The 21,491-nt window shown below is 45.0% G+C and overlaps 2 protein-coding genes across 12 annotated transcripts in view; one reads left to right on the top strand and one right to left on the bottom strand.

The window, feature by feature from the left end:
• Positions 1 to 17,240, top strand: part of CALD1 (caldesmon 1) — a 189,800-nt gene extending 172,560 nt beyond the window's left edge. For 8 of the 10 annotated variants that reach the window (XM_081209942.1, XM_081209946.1, XM_081209940.1 and 5 more), the window contains 8 exons: positions 1,249 to 1,389; positions 6,707 to 6,750; positions 6,851 to 6,929; positions 8,391 to 8,528; positions 10,527 to 10,622; positions 12,789 to 12,869; positions 13,035 to 13,068; positions 14,800 to 17,240. In XM_081209942.1, coding sequence (XP_081066068.1) covers positions 1,249 to 1,389; positions 6,707 to 6,750; positions 6,851 to 6,929; positions 8,391 to 8,528; positions 10,527 to 10,622; positions 12,789 to 12,869; positions 13,035 to 13,068; positions 14,800 to 14,831 — 645 coding nt within the window. In that variant the 3' untranslated portion in view covers positions 14,832 to 17,240. Of the gene's footprint in view, positions 1 to 1,248; positions 1,390 to 6,706; positions 6,751 to 6,850; positions 6,930 to 8,390; positions 8,529 to 10,526; positions 10,623 to 12,091; positions 12,147 to 12,788; positions 12,870 to 13,034; positions 13,069 to 14,799 lie in introns of all 10 variants that reach the window. The other 2 variants (XR_014012088.1, XM_081209945.1) reach the window with 2 other exon arrangements.
• LOC308595767 (aldo-keto reductase family 1 member B1-like) overlaps positions 1 to 21,491 on the bottom strand; it is a 319,272-nt gene that overhangs the window by 283,849 nt on the left and 13,932 nt on the right. The window contains exons 8-10 of one of the 2 annotated variants that reach the window (XM_081210466.1): positions 20,363 to 20,446; positions 18,864 to 18,946; positions 17,451 to 18,221 (exon numbers count right to left, since the gene is read on the bottom strand). The exons of the other annotated variant lie outside the window; for it this stretch is intronic. Of the exons in view, the coding sequence (XP_081066592.1) occupies positions 18,179 to 18,221; positions 18,864 to 18,946; positions 20,363 to 20,446 (210 nt within the window). The 3' untranslated portion in view covers positions 17,451 to 18,178. Of the gene's footprint in view, positions 1 to 17,450; positions 18,222 to 18,863; positions 18,947 to 20,362; positions 20,447 to 21,491 lie in introns of those variants that run through there. 2 annotated transcript variants of the gene reach the window in all.

The raw sequence follows: 21,491 nt of genomic DNA, 5'->3' as shown, positions 1-21,491 counted from the left end.
GGATTATCCTGCCTTTTTTACTGTTGTGCCACAGGACGGTCAGGAATTCTGTTCCCTTGCTACATTTCTAGCTAGGTGTGGGGAAGATACAGAAATTTACCGCAGGGGTAGGAATGGATAGATCCCAATTGTTTGCTTTTAAATTGAAAAACTGCTCTGTGGAGAATCATGGAATCGTAGAGTTGGAAGGGACCCCAAGGGTCATCTAGATGAACCCCCTGCAAGAACAGAGAAGGTGCTTTGTGATGTCACATCCTCCTAACCAATCAGTGCTCTGAACAGCCACTTCAGGCTGGGCCCACAGCCTCAGTCCTTGAGAGATGCTTGCCAGACTTAGATAATCCTCTGGTGTGATCTATCGGGGTTTGTCCTTAGGTCTTATTTTTTTGGGGGGTATGTGTGATTGCAACAATATTAAAGGAAGTGCAGTTTCCACTGTAGCCTGACTCCTGTCTTCATGGATGCCTGTATACACTAGTATAGAAATGCCACCTTTGGTTAAGTTCTCACCAATTTTTCTTCTAATTTCTTCATAACTGTAGCCTTGTTCACTTAACAGTACTAGTTTACATCACTTTTTTGGGTGACCAGCCAACTCTTTGCACCATTTCTTTAATTTTATTACGTTATACAAGCTCACTAAATGAAAGAACCAAAAAACAAAATAAACAAAACAAAACAAAACAAGCTTATACCAAGAACTAACTTAGTTGGTCTTTAAGGTGCTACAGGAAGGAATTTTTTTATTAAAACAAAACAAAAAACCCCAACCAACTTGATAGCAAACACACAACACACTGACAAATGTCCTCCTCTCAGCTCTGGTACATAACATCAGTAGCTGAATCCTACTGTGACCTGATTGGATCATTGCCAAAACAAGTTGACACCTGATTGGCTCTCTAAACACTCCTGCTCATTGGCTACATTCAAATGAAGGAAAGCAGCTGCATATCATCCTAAGCAAGTTGTGCTTCCTGTTTCTGGTTATTTGGATATAACTTTTGATAGAATACTGATAACTGAACAAACTTTGTTGCATTACATTCTTCATTAAATTATCTTTCCACTGATATATAGATTTATGCTGTTACTTCATTGTATTGCACCATACTCTAGAGGTGGCTTTACTGAAGCAGCTGTGTTAACTGCTGTCCTGAATTTGTGTGTGTGTGTGTGTGTGAGAGAGACGTAAACATGAAAATGAGCTACAAGCTACTCATTCACTACATATTGTGAGTTTGGTAGGAAGAGAAGAGGCGGCTGAAGGAAGAAATTGAGAGGAGAAGGGCGGAAGCTGCCGAGAAACGCCAGAAGATGCCCGAGGAAGCCCAGAGCGAAGACAAGAAGCCGTTCAAATGTTTCACCCCAAAAGGTTCCTCTCTCAAGGTAAGGCTTCCTTGGGTCCATGTGGAGGGTTAATTGCAGGTCAAGGAGGAATTTCAGCTGGCTCCTAGTGTCCGTAATCCAGGTTTGATGAAATGTATCCCCTATTTCACTTGCGAAGTAGGTGTGGAAATAATGCCTTTTCCTCTTCCTTGGTTCTGCTGATAGCATCTAAAAATTCTGATTGCTATACAAAAATTCAAAGCAACAGTACAGGCCTTGCCTATTGGCTCACTCCAGCATGATGGTCAGATCATACTTAAAGCACTTTCAACACATTTAAAGCACATAGCTTCCTTCTGCCACATCCTGGGCAGAAGGAAGTTTTCTGCTCACAGGCCTATATGATCGCCAGCACCTTTAACAAGCTACAGTTCCTGCAATTCTTTGAAGGAAGCAAGATGCTTTAAATGTTTGCTGAATGTGCTTTGAAGACAGGTGCACCGACTCCTGAAGGCAGAGGGGTCTTTGGCCCCCTCAAGATCTGCTGGCAGGGTGCCAAGCCCCCTTGATGTTGAGGGGGCAGAGGAGGCCGAGTGCAGAACAGTTCAATGGGTGGCTCCTTCTGAGCACAACAGAGGAAGCCACGTCACACTGGGCTCCCCACTCAGCCACTCCCAACGATGCAACGCCATGTGCTCTCCAAACCCCCTCTTGGGCGCAAGACAGCGCCTCTGTTTAAAGGTATGGTTTGGCTGCATCCCGCCTCCCTTATTTAGTTTTTGGAGGGAGTGTCCAGGCCACATTCAAATAAACACTTTTGCTTTATAACTCTGCAAAGTCTTTACTGCTCACGGTTCTGTCTTGAGCTCGACCCTCCGGGAATAAGGTTCCCAACTTTTTGTGTGTGTGTGTTTTGGTGCTCTGTGCTTTGTGACCAAAAAGATATGACGTATTCTCCCACCACCACCACCATCAACAGCAGCAGCATGTGGGGCGTTATGTACTAAGCTTGGATCCTAGAACAATAGGCAGGTAGGATCCTAGAATGCAACAACTGATTGGCTTGCAGGAGAAGACCAATCAGACTCCAGGAGGGAAGCAGAATCAGCCAATCAGACAGGACCTATTGTGTAAATAATGTATATAAAGCCAGAGGTTTTTTTGGGAGGGGGATTCATTCACTGTTTTACGAGCTGCAATAAAGAGCATGAAATCACTACGCGACTCCGACTATATTTCATGGATGTAGCAATGAGAAGAAGAAAAGCTTTGCTTGCCGAATTTGCTACCCTGTTGAAGAGTTTGGATTTGATATCCCGCTTTATCACTACCCGAAGGAGTCTCAAAGTGGCCAACGTTCTCCTTTCCCTTCCTCCCCCACAACAAACACTCTGTGAGGTGAGTGGGGCTGAGAGACTTCAAAGAAGTGTGACTGGCCCAAGGTCACCCAGCAGCTGCATGTGGAGGAGCGGAGACGCGAACCCAGTTCCCCAGATTACGAGTCTACCGCTCTTAACCACTACACCACACTGGCTCTCAGGTCAGTTACAGGTCAGTGCCAACTGGGCAGCCGCTCGTGGCAACGCCACCTACAAGGCCTCATCAGACAATCGTAAGCGATCATAGCTCAGTGGCAAAGCACGTGCTTTTCATGCAGAAGGTCTCAGTCCCTGCTATCTCCAGTTTCTGAAGCTTAGAAGCAGCAGTGGACAGCAGGGTTGGGCTATGCCACTCACCCGACCTTACGCCAGCTGAGTTGCTGCTGCATACTAGGATGGGAGAGGGCAAGGTTGGGGCTGTGCAAACGGGCTGGCAGAGCCAAACCAGTGCTCCTGCTGGCACGTTTGCACTGCACCTACTGCATGGCTGCCTCGCCCTTCATCCCAGTACGCAGCAGCCACTCTGCCAGAAGGCGGTCAGGGGCGTGATGCTCCGTGTCATCTGCTACTGCTTTAGAGGATCTGATAGCAGATGTTCGGTGGGATTCTGTGTGCAAGACCCTGCAGAGCTGTTTTAATTGAAACGGAAAATGCTCATCTAGATGGGCTCTCATAAGTACTATTTGTAGATTCCGACAAATTTGGAAAGGAGATATCGCCCTTCCCTGACCGGTTCTCTTCATTCCCAGCTTAATCTACATCTGGAGTTGACTTTGGGCTTCCTCAAAAAAATAAAAAATAAAAAATAGGAAGCTGCAGAGTAGGTTTTACCGTTACTGTTGTTCTTTTTCATTGCTGATGCTTCCCAGAGGAAGATTCTCATGTGCTGCCTTGTGAATCCTGGCATGTGTGTGTTGCTTGCACTCAAAACAGAAATCTGTCTCTGCTGCACAGAACCATTAACAGCAACAAGAGTTTTGCCGCTGATATTAAAAGGACAGTGCATTAAACCCTATAGTTTTAAATTGAACAGGATGTAAAATTCAGACTGAGAGAGAAAGAAACAGGCTGGGTTTGGAATTTGGATTTAGAGAGATCATAACACCTGCTTTTGATGTCTTGTTTTACAGATTGCTGCTTGTTTTTTACAGATCTCTCCTGCTTTCTGTCTTGTTTTACAGATCTATTTTGTAATTCTGTTTACCGTATGTGCCCATAACATTTCTAAGTCGTGAGCATGCTGGCGTTGTGCAGTGACATCTGTTTTCTTGTGAATAATCTTCTGCTCAGCTTGATCAACTCCTTCAAATACATTTTCTTTCTCCCATTTTTTATAGGCCAGGGGCAGTCAATGTAGTTCCCTCCAGAGGTTGTCAGACTCCCAACTCCCATCAGCCCCACCCAACATGGTCCATGTTTTTTTTTTGGGAGGGGAGGTCAGGGGTGACCCCAGTGTGCAAGCCTGCAAATTACAAAGCAATTTTTAATTTGTTTGTTTGTTCATCCCATTTATCAGCCAACCATTAAAAAACTACAAGCAACAATAAACACAATACAAACCACAAAAGGCAAACAGCATAAAACTCCAACAGCAGGTAGAGATGCAAACCAATTTAAAAAGTTATGTAAAAAACGCAGCATCACAATAATCCTGGGCAGATAAAACAGTGTTTCCTTGAAGCCAAAAACTTGGGGTGCTGCAACTAAAAAGGCCCTCTCATGAGTTACTGATACCCATCATACTTCTTAAAGCAAGAGCCCCGGAGGAAAACCTTAGCAGTCATGCAGGTTCGTGTGGACAGAAGCCTTACAATCTCTTGACTAAAATTTTTAGTGTGCTCAACATGGGGCTCAAACTCACAACCCTGAGATTAAGAGTCTCACGCTCTACCAACTGAGCTATTGCTAAAACATAACCTACTGTACAAAGATAGAGATTCAAACCTGCTGCTCTGTCCATACTTGGCTCTGCTTCCTCCACCTGCATATGGCCCCCAGAAAGTTCCTCACTAGGAAATGCGGCCCTCGGGGAGGAAAAGGGCTCCCATGCCGTGCTTGACCGGTGACCTTCCATGTGCTGCTGACCTACAACTCCCAGCAGCTTCAGCCAGCATAGCCAATGATTTGCAACAGTGGAAGTTGTCTTTCAGCTTCATCTGGAGATGGATCACAGGTTATCCACCTCTGGAGTAGAGATTTAATCCATTGGCTTCCAGTCCATTTTACTTTTGCATGTATTCACTCACAAGTCTGTTCTGTCTTGTTTCCGCCCTAAGCTATGATTATTATTTTTAAATGCATGAAAACGTGCATTTAGCTGATTATTTTAAATGCATTTTCTCTCAGAAAGTGTTTTCTCTCAAATGGCACATTTAAAACCTTGGTGTGTATGCGTGTTTGTGGCAAAATATGGGACATCCAGAGAGTAAAAGAATCGGATGGATTGCTAAATTCCAATCTGCAAATTAATCTGGGATGTGCAGTCAGGTCCGTCCATGCTGGAATTATTGAATTCCTCAAGGATCCCTATAAACTGGGTGGTCTGACAGAAAAGCATACTGCCATGTTTATCATTCTCCAAGCAGGTATCTCTCAGTGATCCTCAATTAAAGAAAAACATGAATATATAGGCGCAGAGGAGGGCAAATAATACCAGCCAGACAAGAAGAGCAAAATGGCTGGCCATTTCAGATGTGATCGATTTCCTCACAAGGAAGTTCCCATAGAGATATAGACGTAGATACAAAAAGCACTGAGAGTGTGCAAATTATTGTTACGTTCTGATTGCATATGCAAATGTTTCTCTGCATTCAGCCATGGCTTTCTAGTGCATACATGTGGATTAAAAACAAGTAACTGTATATGGTTGCTAGACATGTGGCTTGTATGTCCCCCCCACTGCTTTGAAATACTATTATCCGTGTTGGAAATACATGATTTTTGAAACAACCCTGAGAAGGGTTGAAAGAGGGAGAGAATTGAGGGATTTGTAGGGGAACTGTATCCTTCTCTCTGTGTTACGTTGCCATCTTGTGGCGGTGAAAAGCACACTGCATTTGAGGCCATCTGCAACACCAAACTTCCAATCTGAGCAACAGATCAGGTGCTCCAATTCTGCAGTCAGACAAGGGACGTGGGTGGTGCTGTGGGTTAAGCCACAGAGCCTAGGACTTGCTGATCAGAAGGTCGGCAGTTTGAATCCCCGCGATGGGGTGAGCTCCTGTTGCTTGGTCCCTGCTCCTGCCAACCTAGCAGTTCGAAAGCACGTCAAAGTGCAAGTAGATAAATAGGTACCACTCAGGTGGGAAGGTAAACAGCGTTTCCATGTGCTGCTCTGGTTCGCCAGAAGCAGCTTAGTCATGCTGGCCACATGACCCGGAATCTGTACGCCGGTTCCCTCAGCCAACAAAGCGAGACGAGCACCGCAACCCCAGAGTTGGTCATGACTGGACCTAATGGTCAGGGGTCCCTTGACCTTTATATCCTTCTCTCTGTGTTACGTTGCCATCTTGTGGCGGTGAAAAGCACACTGCGTTTGTGGCCATCTGCAACCCCAAACTTCCAATCTGAGCAACAGTTCAGGTGCTCCAATTCTGCAGTCAAACATTATCATGCAAGTGAATTATCCGGCGTGCAATTACTCCTTGCACGCTGGATTATTCGGCACGAAGATCCCAGATATCTCCTTTTAAATGCGCTTGTGGGAGGGAGTTACTGGGTTTGTTTTATTGCATATTTAATTGTCCCAGCACTACAATTATATGATTCTAAGAGACACTCATGCTTACAGAACTGCAGAATCCACAGGAGGCCTTAACTAGCCATGAGTTCCTTCCACTCCATGGTCACCTCATCTTGTTGCGGTGGTGTTGTGTGTTGTGCTACTGTTTTGTTTAGTGCATCTTTGCTGATCACTCAGCTTCTTCTCTTTTCACCAGGCTCTGTTGCCTTAGTAAACCTTGAATTTTATTTTACTTGACTTTTTTCTTCTTTTCTAGATAGAAGAACGTGCAGAGTTCTTGAACAAATCTGCCCAAAAGAGGTAAAAGACCCTTGCTGTAGCAACAAGAGCATTGTAAAAATTCGGTGCCCAGCAATAGGGAGTAACTTTTCCCCCCATTTATTTAATTTTTTTTACATAGTGGAATGAAACCTACCCACACAACTCCAGTCGTCTCCAAGATAGACAGCAGGTTGGAGCAGTACACTAGTGCAATTGAGGTGAGCTTATTTCAGCTTCAGGGTGTATTGGGTTCTTCTGGTTGCCTGCTGGAAAGGCCCAGAAAATGTACTTGGGGCTCCAGGCCCAGGCAAGAGTAAACTTGGATGAAACACAAAATATGGTTTGCTTAGTGAAATTGGTTAAACATCTGAACCCAAAGTCTGCCTACAAACCCATGTGTTTAGTGTTAATAAACCCAAAACAGAAATCTCAGCCTGAAGCTGGTTTGTAAAGAACAACTTGTACTAACCACAGTTTGATGTAGAATCTGAATCTACAGATTATTGAAAGCCATAGTTGGGGCCAAGCTCACAACCATGGTTTGCCTATTGTTTGTTTGGAAGAGCAAACCACGGTGTGGGTTCTTAACTATGGTTAGCACAATCCACGGTTTTATGTTATGTCTGGACCCAGCCACTCCCTCCCAGTCCCTTTTGTTGAAATCTTGGTTATTCTCCAAGTGCTTGAATACTGTAACTTTAAGCTGGAAAGGAAGAACCGAAAGGATCCTTAGAGGGAGAATCTTTGCAGCTGCAGCTTAAATTGTTTTTGAATTCAAGCGGTGAGTGCAAAGGAAGGATCAGAAGCATACTTAGGGCATGCTCTCGGTTCTCCCTTTGTAGCCTCAGCATGTGAATTAGAATCACATGGTGTCTGATGATTGGCAGCTGGGCACTCCCACACACATGACCCTATGGCTGGATGCAGTTCCCTCCCTCTGCATCCCCACAGCCAGACACTAAGCAAGCAACTGCACAGCTTTCCCTAACATAAATGGTACAGAAAAACAGAAGTGAGTGTTGTCCACATACTGATGCCACTTTGCCTCAAATCCCTGGATGACCACTCAAGAGTAGATTAAATTTTTACCTCCCCAGCAGCATTCACAGCAAAGTGCTCCCCTGCCCCCAACATGGCTGTGGTGCTTAGGGAAAACCCCTCCCACTGGTGCACCATAGATCCCTCTGCAAATGGAATTTAATAATAATAATAATAATAATAATAATAAATTTATATTCCGCCCTCCCCAGCCGAAGCTGGGCTCCGAGTGGCTAACAACAATAAAAGTAACACAGCATTCTAAAATCATTTCAAATCAAATTAATGGCAACCATTGGGCTGGAGTTCTGTGAGGGTTACCAAAGGAGGGGGGTCAGACTGTGCCTTGGCCAAAGGCCTGGTGGAACAGCTCTGTCTTGCAGGCCCTGCGGAAAGATGTCAAGTCCTGCAGGGCCCTAGTCTCTTGTGACAGAGCGTTCCACCAGAGGGGCCACAGCCGAAAAAGCCCTGGCTCTGGTTAAGGCCAGCCTAACCTCCCTGTGGCCCAGGGCCTCCAAGATGTTTTTGTTTGAAGACTGTAAGGTCCTCCGTGGGACATACCAGGAAAAATCATAGCTGCTCACTATGCAATGGAAGGAACATCTGATTTGGCCTGGAGACTGACTGGCTTCTTCCTGCAGGGCACCAAAGCTGCAAAGGCCGCCAAGCCAGCAGCCTCTGACCTCCCAGTTCCTGCCGAGGGAGTCCGAAACATCAAAAGCATGTGGGAAAAAGGCAACGTGTTCTCGTCACCTTCTGGCACGGGGACACCCAATAAGGTAAGTGTTCCCCCTTTGAAGTCACGCACACGTTTAAGCGCCTCTGCTCTGATTCCAGATAGCGGTCAAGGCAAGGGAGGAAAAGATGGTTAGGACCACTTTTTGCAGGGCTTGGGGTAGTGGAAACCTTTGCCGGTCCATGTCTATTAGGCATTGCTGATGGATGGAGAATCCCAAGTGGGAAGAGGGGTGTTGCATTCAGGTCCTGTTTGCAGGATTCCCAGGGGCACCCGTCTGCTGACCACTGTGAGAACCAGATGCAATACGATACGATAATCTTTAATGTCATTGTCCCATACAGAACAACGAAAATGAAAAATCTACACAAAACATTCAAAACCCAACAAGCCTGCTATCCCAGCTATCCCAACCTGGTTAGCCCCCTAAAAACTCTGAAACCCCATTTTTAATACAATATACTCCCATAGAGACTCCTTACACTGAGTTTAAAACCAAAATCGCATTTGGGTAGTAACTGTTTCTCAGGTGGCTAGTCCTAGTCTTTATAACCCTGTACCTTCTTCCAGAAGGCAGAAGCTGAAAGAGATAATTTCTGGGGTGCGCACTATCCTGCACTATCTCTGCAGCTTTCTTATGGCACCTAGCAGCATAGATTTGATTCAAGGTGGGAAGAGTGAACCCAATTATTCTCTCCGCAGTCTTTACAACCCTGGACAGCATTGTTTTTTTCCCTGACCGTGCAGCTCCCAAACCACACACAGAGACCATAAGTTAATACACTCTCAACAGTACAATGGTAAAGTGCCATCAACAGGTCATTTGAGAGATTGTTTTTTCCGGAGGATGATGGACTAGATGGGCCACTGGCGTAATTCAGCAGGACTCTCCTTATGATCTTAACCTTGCACTCTGCATCTAAAAGGCAATGGGGGCTCTCCATTGCACAGCCCCCTAGACTACAGCATCTGCTCTAGGTTTTGAGGACACATCACCCAAAGCCCACCACTTCCGTGAAGTTGCGAAACACAGGCTTGAGATATGATTTATTATATTTCTATGCTGCTCTTCACTGGAAGGAGTCCCAAAGTGGCTTACAAACAAGAAGTAACATCACAGAACATCACAAACGCAGCATAAATCATGCAGAATAATTAACGAATCATCAGTAGAACAATTGCAATCTATAAAAAGACCCTTAACAAGGATGCAACTAAGAAATAAGCTAAACATTGCAATTAAAGCAAACGTCATGTTACTAGCAAATCAGCACAGCGTTCGTAAAACAACATTAACAAAATAGCACCAGCTAAAAAATAAGCTAAGCATCACAATAAAAGCAAAAGTTGTATTATGTGATTAACAAATCAGTGCAGCATTCATAATCTATAGAAAAATATAAATAATAATAATAATAATAATAATAATAATAATAATAATAATAATAATAATAATAATAATAATAATTTATTTATACCCCACCCATCTGGCTGGGTTTCCCCAGCCACTCTGGGCAACTTCCAACAAAATTTTAAAATACAATAGTCCGTCAAACATTAAAAGCTTCCCTAAACAGGGCTGCCTTCAGATGTCTTCTAAAAGTCTGGTAGTTGTTTTAACAAAATATTAACAAAATAGCAGCAAAACAACAACAACTAAGCACTGTTCACTTCATACACAAACTCTCCACACTCCCATGCCTCATAATCTTTCACTCTGTTCAGCTCATTAGAATAAGCATACACTTTATCCCCATGGCAGCAACTCCCCTGTGAAGTAAAACCAAACGCCCCTGATGGCAAGCAGACACTCTCTCAGCTCGCTGTTCTTCCTCTGGAAACTGCTCCCTTATGGAGGCTCCTAGGGCTGGAGGGTGGGGCAAGGCAGGTGGAGAAAGCCATTACCTGCTGGCCAACTCAGTGTCTCTCTCCCCTCACTTTGGTTTCACTCCTAAATCCTACCCGCCCCGCCCCCCCGCTCCTTTTATAATTCATCCTCACAAGCAACCTGTAATCACATTGGGAAATGAATGTTCTGCAGGAAACAGCTGGGCTAAAGGTCGGCGTCTCCAGTCGCATCAACGAATGGTTGACCAAGACCCCGGAAAACAGCAAATCGCCTGCTCCCAAACCATCGGTGAGTGGTTGTCCTTCTGTTTACAGTAGCTTCATTCATTGGTCATCAAACAGCTCCAGTTTAACACAGCAAGGTGAAACGCCGATAACTTCCTGCAGAAGCAAGTGCAGAAGAGGACAAATTCTGCACACAATGGGAACAAGAACGAACTCTGGTACTATTTCTGGGATGCGGGTGGTGCTGTGGGTTAAACTACAAAGCCTAGAGCTTGCCGATCAGAAGGTTGGCAGTTCGAATCCCCACGACAGGGTGAGCTCCCATTGCTCGGTCCCTGCTCCTGCCAACCTAGCAGTTCGAAAGCACGAAGTGCAAGTAGATAAATAGGTACCGCTCTGGCGGGAAGGTAAAGGGCGTTTCCGTGCGCTGCTCTGGTTTGCCAGAAGCGGCTTAGTCATGCTGGCCACATGACCCGGAAGCTGTATGCCAGCTCCCTCGGACAGTAAAGCAAGATGAGCGCCGCAACCCCGGAGTCATCTGCAACTGTACCTAATGGTCAGGGGTCCCTTTACCTTTCCTGGCTTTGTATTTTGGTGGTGGTAGAGGTGCTTGATCCTCTTATATGGAGTCAGCTTTTCCTCCTCCTTGCCATCACCCATGGCTTCTGAGCATGGGGATGTGCCTTGTACTGTGAATGGCTGGAGCAGGGAAGGAACCAGTGCAAGATAGAGGCTGTCGTGCATGAAGGCTGTAGGGGATCAAGTAGGCTAATTCATGGCCCCTGCAATTAAGAAGGGCCATTAATCATAATAGTGGGACCTTCATGTTTGGAATCAGTGTTTCCCCAGTTACCAGATGCTAGCGGGGAGAAATAGGCGATGGTAGCAGCCACCATTAGTTCCTGGTGGCCAGTTTCCCTACAACAGAGATGGGGAATCAGAGTCCAACCCCCTGCAATTCAGGGAACCGCAGGGCCAGGGCATCAAATGAGGCCCTTCAGATCTGTGTCCAGCCCTTTACCAGTCCCTGTCCTTCTCTATGCTGTCCTTGAGCTCTTCTGCCTGCCTGGAATGTCCTTGAATTGTGAAAATGCCTCTTGCTTGCGAGGATGTAGAAGCCTCTGACTTTTGCATGGCTGGAATATAGCTTACTGAGCAAAGGTCACACCTATTGCTCCACCCGCTTTTGCCTATGGCCCCACCCACTACTGGCATACACAGCCCCCATCCCCCAAGGAAGGTTGCCCTTGATGCAAAGCAGCCCTTGGGCTGGAAAGGGCTCCCCATTTTCGGTCAATTTGTATGCTCTTCTCCACCTCTGGTCAAAACTCCTTGATGGATGTTTGCAAGTACACAGAGAAGTAAATTTCATGCAACATAAATTGGCCCTGCAATTAGTCTGTGGGCGTGTGCAAGAGCAACAGAAGTGGATCAAGACTAACCTGTCCTTTTCTCCAATTCATTCTCTCTTTCTCAGTTGATTTCTCTATTCTCTTCTCTCTTTTCACCATCATCTCCTTGGCTGGATTCCAGACACCTGCTGTTCTATTCTTCTCTTGGACTGGCTGTTTTCTGTTAAACTAGTCAGGTAAATCTCTTTCTGAGCTACCATCGTGCTAAGCCACAAAACCGTAGTCCTGCAGACCCAGTCGTAACCAGGCTTCCATTCATACGAGTCATACATTTCTGTCAGTGGGGCCATTTTCAATAAATGATGAAAGACTCGTGGCAATGTACGTACAACCATACCTCTGATTACAGGACGCTTTGGGTTGCGCGATTTCGGGCTGTGCACCGCACCAAACCCAGAAGTACCAGAACGGGTTCCTTCCGGGTTTCGGCGCTTGCACATGCACAGAAGCGCCAAATCGCAACGTGTGCTGATGCGGCGCTGCGGGTTGCAAACATGCTTCCCGCACAGATCACGTTCGCAGAGCATCCACTGTATATGAAATTGACCTTAAGGGGTCTAAAGAAGACACAACTTTTGTTGGATCAAACTATGCCATTGCTTGAATCATGGCACATAGCCTCTCTCCCTTCCCCTGAGCATCCTGCCCCAATCTGCCCTGGGGTTCCCCCAGCTTGCTAGAACAGATTTTTTGGGGGGAGGGAGCAAATGATGGGAGGGAGGGTAAGTTCTATTGCACAAATGGCAGTCTTTCCACGTTAACTGCTTTCTCTTTTTCAAACTTCTTGCTTTGTTTCCTCGTCTCCTTCTTTGAACTAGGACTTAAAACCTGGAGACGTATCCGGCAAACGTAACCTCTGGGAGAAGCAGTCGATTGAAAAAGTCACTTCCCCCACAAAGGTAAGAGATCGCAAAGAGGCACCTCTGTAAGCTCAGTATTTTTCAGCTCTTTAGACCTTTCTTCTGAACAGTATTGAACAATCTATTGGAAATAAATGCTATGCAATTATTATATGTGCACAGAAATAACCTGACCTTTCAACTTTGTGCTCTTCTGTAATTCAGGCGACAGCGGCCGGCAAAAAGTCAGAGACCAATGGTAAGTGAAACAACAATATTTTTTTGGTGTTCATGGTGTGAGCATGCTTCCAGGGTGGCTCTAGTTTGAGAAGTGGATTCCAGGAATGGTGGCATAAGCAGAGCACTTTTGGTGGGGCAGGGTTTGCTATTTAAGATTAGTTTGGGGGAGAAACAACATTCTGTATTAGATAAATAGCCTCAATAGCCTTTCTCTGACAGTGGAGGGAGATGTTTCGTTACAAGAGTCTAGATTAACAGAGTAGTATAGTGGTACCTCAGGATGCGAACGGGATCCGTTCCGGAGCCCTGTTCGCATCCTGAAGCGAACACAACACGTGTCTGCACGTGTTGCTTCCGCGCATGCACATGACGTCATTTTGACCATCTGCGCATGCGAGCGTGGCGAAACCCGGAAGTAACACGCTCCGTTAATTCCGGGTCGCCGCGGAGCGCAACCCGAAAATACTTAATTTGAAGCACATTTATCCCGAGGTATGACTGTATTATGTTTGCTATCTAGTTTCAGGTGCTTTGGAGTTGAGGTCCTCAGCCAAATTTTTTTTTTTTTAAATTGAGGTGGTGGTGTTCTCTTTCCTTTTTTAAGGAGGGCTTGGTTGAGTGGGGAAGTTGCTACTATGGGGGGGTGGGGGTGGTAGGTACCTATGGTTTTGGTGTGATGGATCCTCTTCTTTCTCCTTCAAGTCTTTTTTCGCATTACAGTCATACCTCATGTTACAGACGCTTCAGGTTACGTCTCTTCAGGTTGCGTCCCGTGGTGACCTGGAAGTACTGGAAATGGTTGCTTCCGGGTTTCACCACTCGCGCATGTGCACAAGCACCAAATCGCACTTCGTGCATAAGCGCCAAATCGTGCCGCGCAGCTGCGCAGATATGGCGCTTCAGGTTGCGAACGGGCCTCTGGAATGGATCCCGTCTGCAACCAGAGGTACCACTGTATTGGCTTAAAACAATAGGTGGGGAACCTGCAGCACTCCAGATTTTGTTAAGACTCCCAACTTGCACTGTCAGCAGGGCCGAGTGGTCAGGGATGATGGGCACTTAAAATTTTTACGTTCCTCATTCCTTAAGTGTTCATGCTTTACCCTTTTGATAATCCGTTAGCAAGTAAACAATACAGTGAATATTATTTGAGTTACGTAGCGGGAGATGGAGTGCGGAAGTGATTGCAAACCACTTCTAGACCTTAGAGTGAGCAGAAGGGTATTGCTTATAACTGTCTGGAATGCCTGAGCTCTTTGCACATTCAGCATCAGAACGCTGAATCAGCACTGGGGATGGGGGAGAAATGTGATTCAAGTTGTATTTAATCAACCTAATCCAAACTTTTTCACACACAAAAAACCATGTCAACCAAAACACAGCCACACTTCAGAATTTGTTCTCCTCTGAATTATTTTGCAGTGCAGTTTGCCAGCCAAGTATCAGGAAAAATATAAATATTAGAGAAAATATGCTTTGCAAAAGAAAGTGTGTATTAAGAGTCATTTGCACTAAAGTGCTGCTGAATTTTCATGGGTAGGTTTTTGTTTTTTTTTAAAAAAGCCCCAATGTGGAGAGAGAACTGAACTTAAAAACTGAGAAACTACAAGAAACCAAAGCTTGACAGATTCACCCATGCCGTAATCAGCAGTCTTTGTCACAATTTAGGATTTCATGGTTATGCAAATAGGTCAGAGGAATGGCATTTTATTGTGAATCTGTGTTACCCCCTAACTTCTCTTTCTTTCAGCAGGTTTGAGACAATTTGAAAAGGAGCCCTAAGAAACTCACCAATGATGCTGGACCAACTCGGTTTTTAATAACGGAAGTGCTAAATTTGTCCCTTTCCTTTTATATATATTTATGTTTGTTTACCAAAAGGCCTTCGGGAGGGGGGGGCGGGAGGGGACTGGGTGGGGGTCCGCTGTGTTTTTTGGCGCGTTATCCCATTTTTTAAAAAACAAAAGACACCATGTATATTAGCACTGTATTTAATAATCAGCCTTAAAGCATTCATCCTAATAGTAGTGCCTTCGAACAAGAGCTTTATTCTTAAAAAGAAATCCACGCTGTGAAACAAGAGACACTTCTACTGCGTAACTCTAACCAATTGTGTGTCTGAACAAGGCTGTATTTGTGCCGTAAGAGAGGGGCGCCCTCTAGTGTGTACACCCCCAGAATGCAGTCCTAGTTCAACGGAATGATGCTTAGGAATAAGATTGGATCAGTCTGGACCACTGAGGGGGCGAAGAACTTAAAAGCATTCGATGGCTTTTAAAGGCAGAGGTGTAGACGACCTATTTGCCGCTGGCTCCTTACTGAACACAGATGGGTTTGGCATAATTCCCTGTTGCATTCTCCCTCGGAAGCCCACGATTTGTGCATCTTCCCTGGGGTGTAATCGCATATGGCATGGGTACATCACACCGATGCTCTGTTGCAACAGTGCCTGGTCCATTAACAGTATTTTAAAAAATATTGTTTTGCAGCAGGGCCAGGAAAAATGTGGCATGAGGTCAACCACACGGCAGGAGGTGAGAGGAGGCAAGTGTTTTCCCCACTCTGCGAAAATGAATGCCACTGGGGAGACCACAGGGAACGGGCCACTGTGGACCACCCACAAATTCTACCCAGTTCCACAGCTGGATTGAGCCCTGTTATTTTTTTTTCTTTCTGCACTTTAGATTGAGGCATGGAAGAAATACCTTTTGCTGACAATATATATATATATATATCCTGTACTTTGCCCATGTCAAATCGGCACCCAGTTGAAACCTGCTCTGTACTTTAAGGTATCGTTCCTTTCCCCGTCTAGTTTTAAGTTAATAACCTAAATTTGGATGATTGCGGTTGACAGCGGTACTGATAGCTTTTCTCTCTCTCCTTTTTTGTTGTTGTTGTTGTCATTTTGGTTACTTGCAACTTTAGAATATATGCATAAAGCTTTACAAAAATTAGCTGTAAGGCACTACTAATGGTAGAAGGCTTTTAATACCCGCTAGGGTACTATATTTAGTTATAAACGTACATAACTAGCCAATATCACAACCTTTTTGTTTTTACAAAAAAAAAATACACACTTTTTATATTAAGATTTCATAATTGCCATTAAGCACGTGGCAAGAGAAATATTAGATTGTTTTTTAAAGAAAGTATCAGATGCCTTTTAATGGGTAATTAAAAGTATAGTTTTAAAGAGGGAGGGAGGGGTTGGAAAGGGTATTAAGCGTCAAGCATAATGTCACTTGTATAAAACAATGTAGCTAATTTATATAAAACTACCGTAATTAACACACACGAGACACGCGTACACATTGTTGGCGACACACTATTTCTAACTTACCGCACGCTAGATTTGCCCTTTATCAGGTCTCTATGCATCTCGGCCTCTTTTAAAGTAGGCATAGCCCAGCCACTTGTAGATGCAGCTATATGCATCCAACATATGGCCCTTGGCCAGAGGTGTAGTGCCACAAAAGGGCCTAAGCACACCTTAGGCTGAACACGCCAGTTATTTGTACTGCAGGGTCAAAGGCCAGCTGGGTTGTGGGGATGAAGGGGGCTCCATTGAACCCTGTGCGGACGTTCTCTCCTAAAGAACTGCAGCTGCACCGGGTGCATTTGGGGAGCTGGGGTGTGGATGAAGGGGATGCTCGCGCCCCCAACGCGTCCTCCCAAAATTCCTTACTTACAGCCATATTATTTGACTTGTATATATAGCAGCCTCAAGGATGACAAAGTTAGGTTTGAATTTACATATCGCACGAGGTTCTGCTTTTACACCATAAATTAGGTGGGTGGAGTAAAAAATAGGCAACTCAGTTTATGGTTGTTCGGGTTTTCTGGCCCACTTCTCAGATGAAAGTTGTAGCCTGGGAACGGTTTTTGCCTTGTTACTGTTTTTGTTTTGTTGCCTCCATCTGCCCTATTTTTATTTTGAAAGTTAAGATTCTGTGGCACTATCCAAAGGACAGCTCCAGTGATTTCCTCTAAAACCTTCTTGTTTACATATGAATTTCACTTGGGCTTTCAGAATGAAATCATGCAGTGAATGGCTTTTGGATCCGTCTGTTACTGTTTGGTGGTGGTTTGTTGTTTTTAATACACTTTTTGGACTCTTTACATTCAAGTATCTGCAATAAAACCAGTATGTTGAACCTGCAATTCACAATAAATGCAGTATGTCTACCAGGTGGTTGGGTGTTCTCTTCCCCCACCAAATAATTTAAGGTATTGATGGGATCAGGCTGTGTGTGTGTATTAGCCCCATTCTGTGTCACCACAGGGTCTGCTGAGCAGGGTCACAGCCAAGAGGCTGCTCCCAATTCACTGGATGAGGATAGACAGGATGCAATGGGCAGAAGATCTTAAACAGGTGGCATGAATCAGATTACCCAAGTGTTGGTCTGGGAATTATTTTTATTATTTCCAAAAGGTACACACCACTCAGTAACAAAACAGGTAAGGTGTCTGGATTTCATTGGCCCGGAATGCACAACTGGGTGGTGCATAATACTTACCCTTAAATGTAAGGCAAGCATTAGGACCCAAAAATTCTTCTCTGGCTCAGATTTTAATCTGAACTGGAGAAGAAAACTCCTTCTCCCCTGAGGTTCACAAACTGGTTCAAATAAATCAGGTGGGGGAGCCTATGGCTCTCTGGATGCTGTTTGGGCTACAACTCCCATAGCCCCTGAGCGCTGGCCGTACTATGTGGGGCTCATGGGAGTCCCAACAACATCTGGAAGGCCACAGGTTCCCCATCCCCAGAATAAACCAAGCTTTTCTCTCAAGCCCACTTGCAGGTGGGTTCACCCAATGCGAGTGATGTTGCAAAAGCATCACAGCCAACAAGAACTCTCTAGCAGGGTCCTTGATCAACACTCAATACTTGGCCAACTTTAGTAGATGGGGAGAGAGAGATGAGGAAGGTAGCCTTTTACAACATCATCCACTTGTGTTGCGTCTGTGGAGTCCTCTGGTTGTTCATTCCACTTGTCCTGAGTATTTCTCCTCTTCTTTTGGATGAAAGACCCAAAGTGGTTGGCTAAGAATAGGTACCTGCACTAGAGCTTCATGACGCAGGAGTCCCAAAGGCAGTAATTCTACATCCGGAGCAGCTTCGGTTCTTAGTAATCGGCTTTGAAGGGGTAGTCTTTGTGATTGACAGAACTGCAAGAACAGGACATGGAAAAAACTTCATGAGTTTGAATTCATGAAAGGTAAAACCATGGGGTGGGAGAGGATTATTATCATCAGTTTGCTACTCGCTCTTCACCGTAAGGTTCCTGGGCGGGTTGCAGCAATTCAAATACAACGCTAAGAGTGGTTTAACACAACTTTGTGTGCCACCTAGTCCAAACCCATCTCAAAGCAGAAAATGCAGTTACGGCATCCCACAATTTGTCCACAAGAATGTCTCCCTTAAAGGAAACCCCACTGTCCCTCTGATAGTCAGTACCATTGTCCAACAGCCCTTGCCCTTAATTTTACAGTTCAACCAAAATCTACCCCACTGTGATGTCAACCCATTAACTCTAGGCCCCCCCCTTCTGTGTGTGACAGCTCTCAATGCCTATAGTCAAACAGTTTTCAGGCAAAATGCCACAGCATACGCTTAGCGGGATGTCAAGGCGGCAGGGAAAGGGTTACTTTTTAATTATATTTGAGGTGGTTTGAGTTTTTAAGAAAAGTTGGAAAGAATTTGGAACAGAAACAGTGGCTGTGGGCGCACTACAGAAATAAAAATGATTTACAACCCCTCCTAAACCTCCCACAAAAAAAAAGATAAGAGCATGGAAGTTTCAAGCTTACTGAGCCATCACACAATCTCTCCAGTTTTTGTTCAAGCCGAGGAGAGTCGCCATCTCTTCTTTAGTCAATTCAAAGTCAAAGACCTATAATTTAAAAAAGAATGAAAAAAGTGAGGTACATTCCCCCAGCCCATGGGTTAATAATGAAATGTCAAGGTAACCCGGTGTATTTGTGTGTGTGAGAGAAAGGGTGCCCAGTTTTGAAACTGAGAACATTAACATTCCTACGGAGGAAGATGTTAAGTGTGCATGGTATGTGAGTAAAAGTAGTTGCTCCTGTGTGCATGGAAACTTCCAGAATGCCACAGTTACTGTCATTTTATCACAGCCTTCTGCCAAGGAACCCAGGGTGGGATCCTCTGTAAGGATGTTCGGCAGATGTTGAGTCCAGGTCTCCCTGATCAGAAGTTCAGCTCTAACTATTGTACCACTCTGCCACACACCATTGACTCAGATGCATTAAATTGCTAATTAAGTATAGTGGTACCTCGGGTTAAGTACTTAATTCGTTCCGGAGCTCCGTTCTTAACCTGAAACTGTTCTTAACCTGAAGCACCACTTTAGCTAATGGGGCCTCCTGATGCTGCTGCGCCGCCGGAGCACGATTTCTGTTCACATCCTGAAGCAAAGTTAACCCGAGGTCTATTTCTGGGTTAGCAGAGTCTGTAACCTGAAGTGTTTGTAACCTGAGGTACCACTGTAATTAATTAGACTTCTTGCCTTACCATAAGGGCCTAGGGTAGATTACAGCAATTTAGGAATACAGTATTAAGATGCACCTACGTGTGAAAAGCATTCTATAACTAAGGGACAGCCACAAATAATCATTTCTCTCAAAATGGCCCCCCGAATCTCTGTGGGCAGTAGAACTACCCAAATAGGTTCCCTCTGCCAATCTTAACATCCAAGTGAGTCGGTGGGGAAGGAGGTGATCTTTCAGATTTTGGTGGCCTGAATTGTTTCAAGCTCTAAATCCCAAGGTGAGCACATTGGATTAGTGCAGCTGTTTGAAAAGTGGGTCTAAATGGAACCCCAAGCAGCAATCTGGCCACTGCATTTTAGACCAGCTGAAGGTTCCAAGTCATCTCCAAAGGCAGTCTCACATAGAGTGCATTGCAAATGCAAGCTAGAAAGTAATGACTGGGATGTTCAGAGGGGTCCATGCACTCCATGCTCTTTCATTATGGGAACACAGATTATACTCTCAGATTATGGGTTTGGTGTCGGGAGCTAGCAGCCAGCAGGGTGGCTGGACAAACCTATTAGCCATTCAGCTCCTCAGAATCCTTTTCATACTACATCAGACCATTGTACCACCCACTGCGACTAGCAACAGAACTCCATGATACCAAGACTTGACCCTGGGTCCTTCTAAATAAATGCACAGCATATACTCTCCACACCACTGGACTACAACACTTCCCAAACTGCTATATGATTCAGGTGAGTGGTAAATCCACATGGCTGCATTAAGAATGGGGCAGGGAGATTCTCCTTTACCTTAAAATTCTCTTCCAGGCGGTGTGGTTTTTCTGACTTGGGAATGACAGCTACGTTCCTCTGGATGTGAAACCTGATCAGAACCTGCAGGGGCAAATCAATACCTGTTTCCAACAAGGGTGGACCAATGTTTTGAGCATTTCAGATTTCCAATGAACTCAGCAACAGCTGTGACAATAATAATAATAATAATAATAATAATAATAATAATAATAATCTGTCTCCCTATCTCCCCCACCTCTTTAATCATCTTGCCATGGGGATTGGCTGAAAGGCTTAATTCATGGCAGTCAAAACTACAAATCTCATTCTCATGTTTGTATGAACAGCAAACAGCCTCCTCAGAAGGAGAAAATAAGCAGTCCTTCCAAACCTAGATGGGAATCAACAGCTGTGAAAAGCAGCATTCTGCCATGATCCTAATGCAATACTCCTCTTGGTTCAATTATGCCACCACCAGCACAGGCCCCAATCAGCCCCTTCTGGTGGGCTGATTTGCAAATGCAAATGCAGGAATGGCTAACATGCCTGGGATGAAGAAGAAGAGTTTGCACTTGATATCCCACCTTTCACTCCCCTTAAGGAGTCTCAAAGTGGCTCACAATCTCCTTTCCCTTCCTCCCCCACAACAAACACTCTGTGAGGTGAGTGAGGCTGAGAGACTTCAGAGAAGTGTGACTAGCCCAAGGAACGCAGCAGCTGCATGTGGAGGAGCGGGGAATCAAAACCAGTTCACCAGATTACGATTCCACCGCTCTTAACCACTGCAACACGCTGACTCTCTGAGCTGAAACTGCACCCCTCACCCCACAATTACTACACAGATGCACCATACTGTTTTTGAGCGTCTTGTGAGTGTTTCGAACACTGAATACCCAGAAATGCATGCTTCAGTTTTCAAACGTTTCAGAAGTCGAACGGTCTTCTGGAACTGATTACGTTCGAAAACCTAGGTTCCTACTGGGCTCCATCAGGGCCCAGTAGGGGCCACATGATCTCCTGCAATGACTTTGCAAAGTTTTTTGCAGATAAAGTCGCTCAGATTCGAGAAGAGGTAGACTCAACCGTGGGAGCAGGGCCGGGGCGGGAGAGTGCTAGAGTCCTGTCTAGTCAAGTTGCGTGGGATCAA

Source organism: Podarcis bocagei, assembly GCF_964188305.1.
Source record: "Podarcis bocagei genome assembly, chromosome: 10".
NCBI classification, from domain to species: domain Eukaryota; kingdom Metazoa; phylum Chordata; class Lepidosauria; order Squamata; family Lacertidae; genus Podarcis; species Podarcis bocagei.
This window is presented reverse-complemented; position numbering and strand designations above follow the sequence as displayed.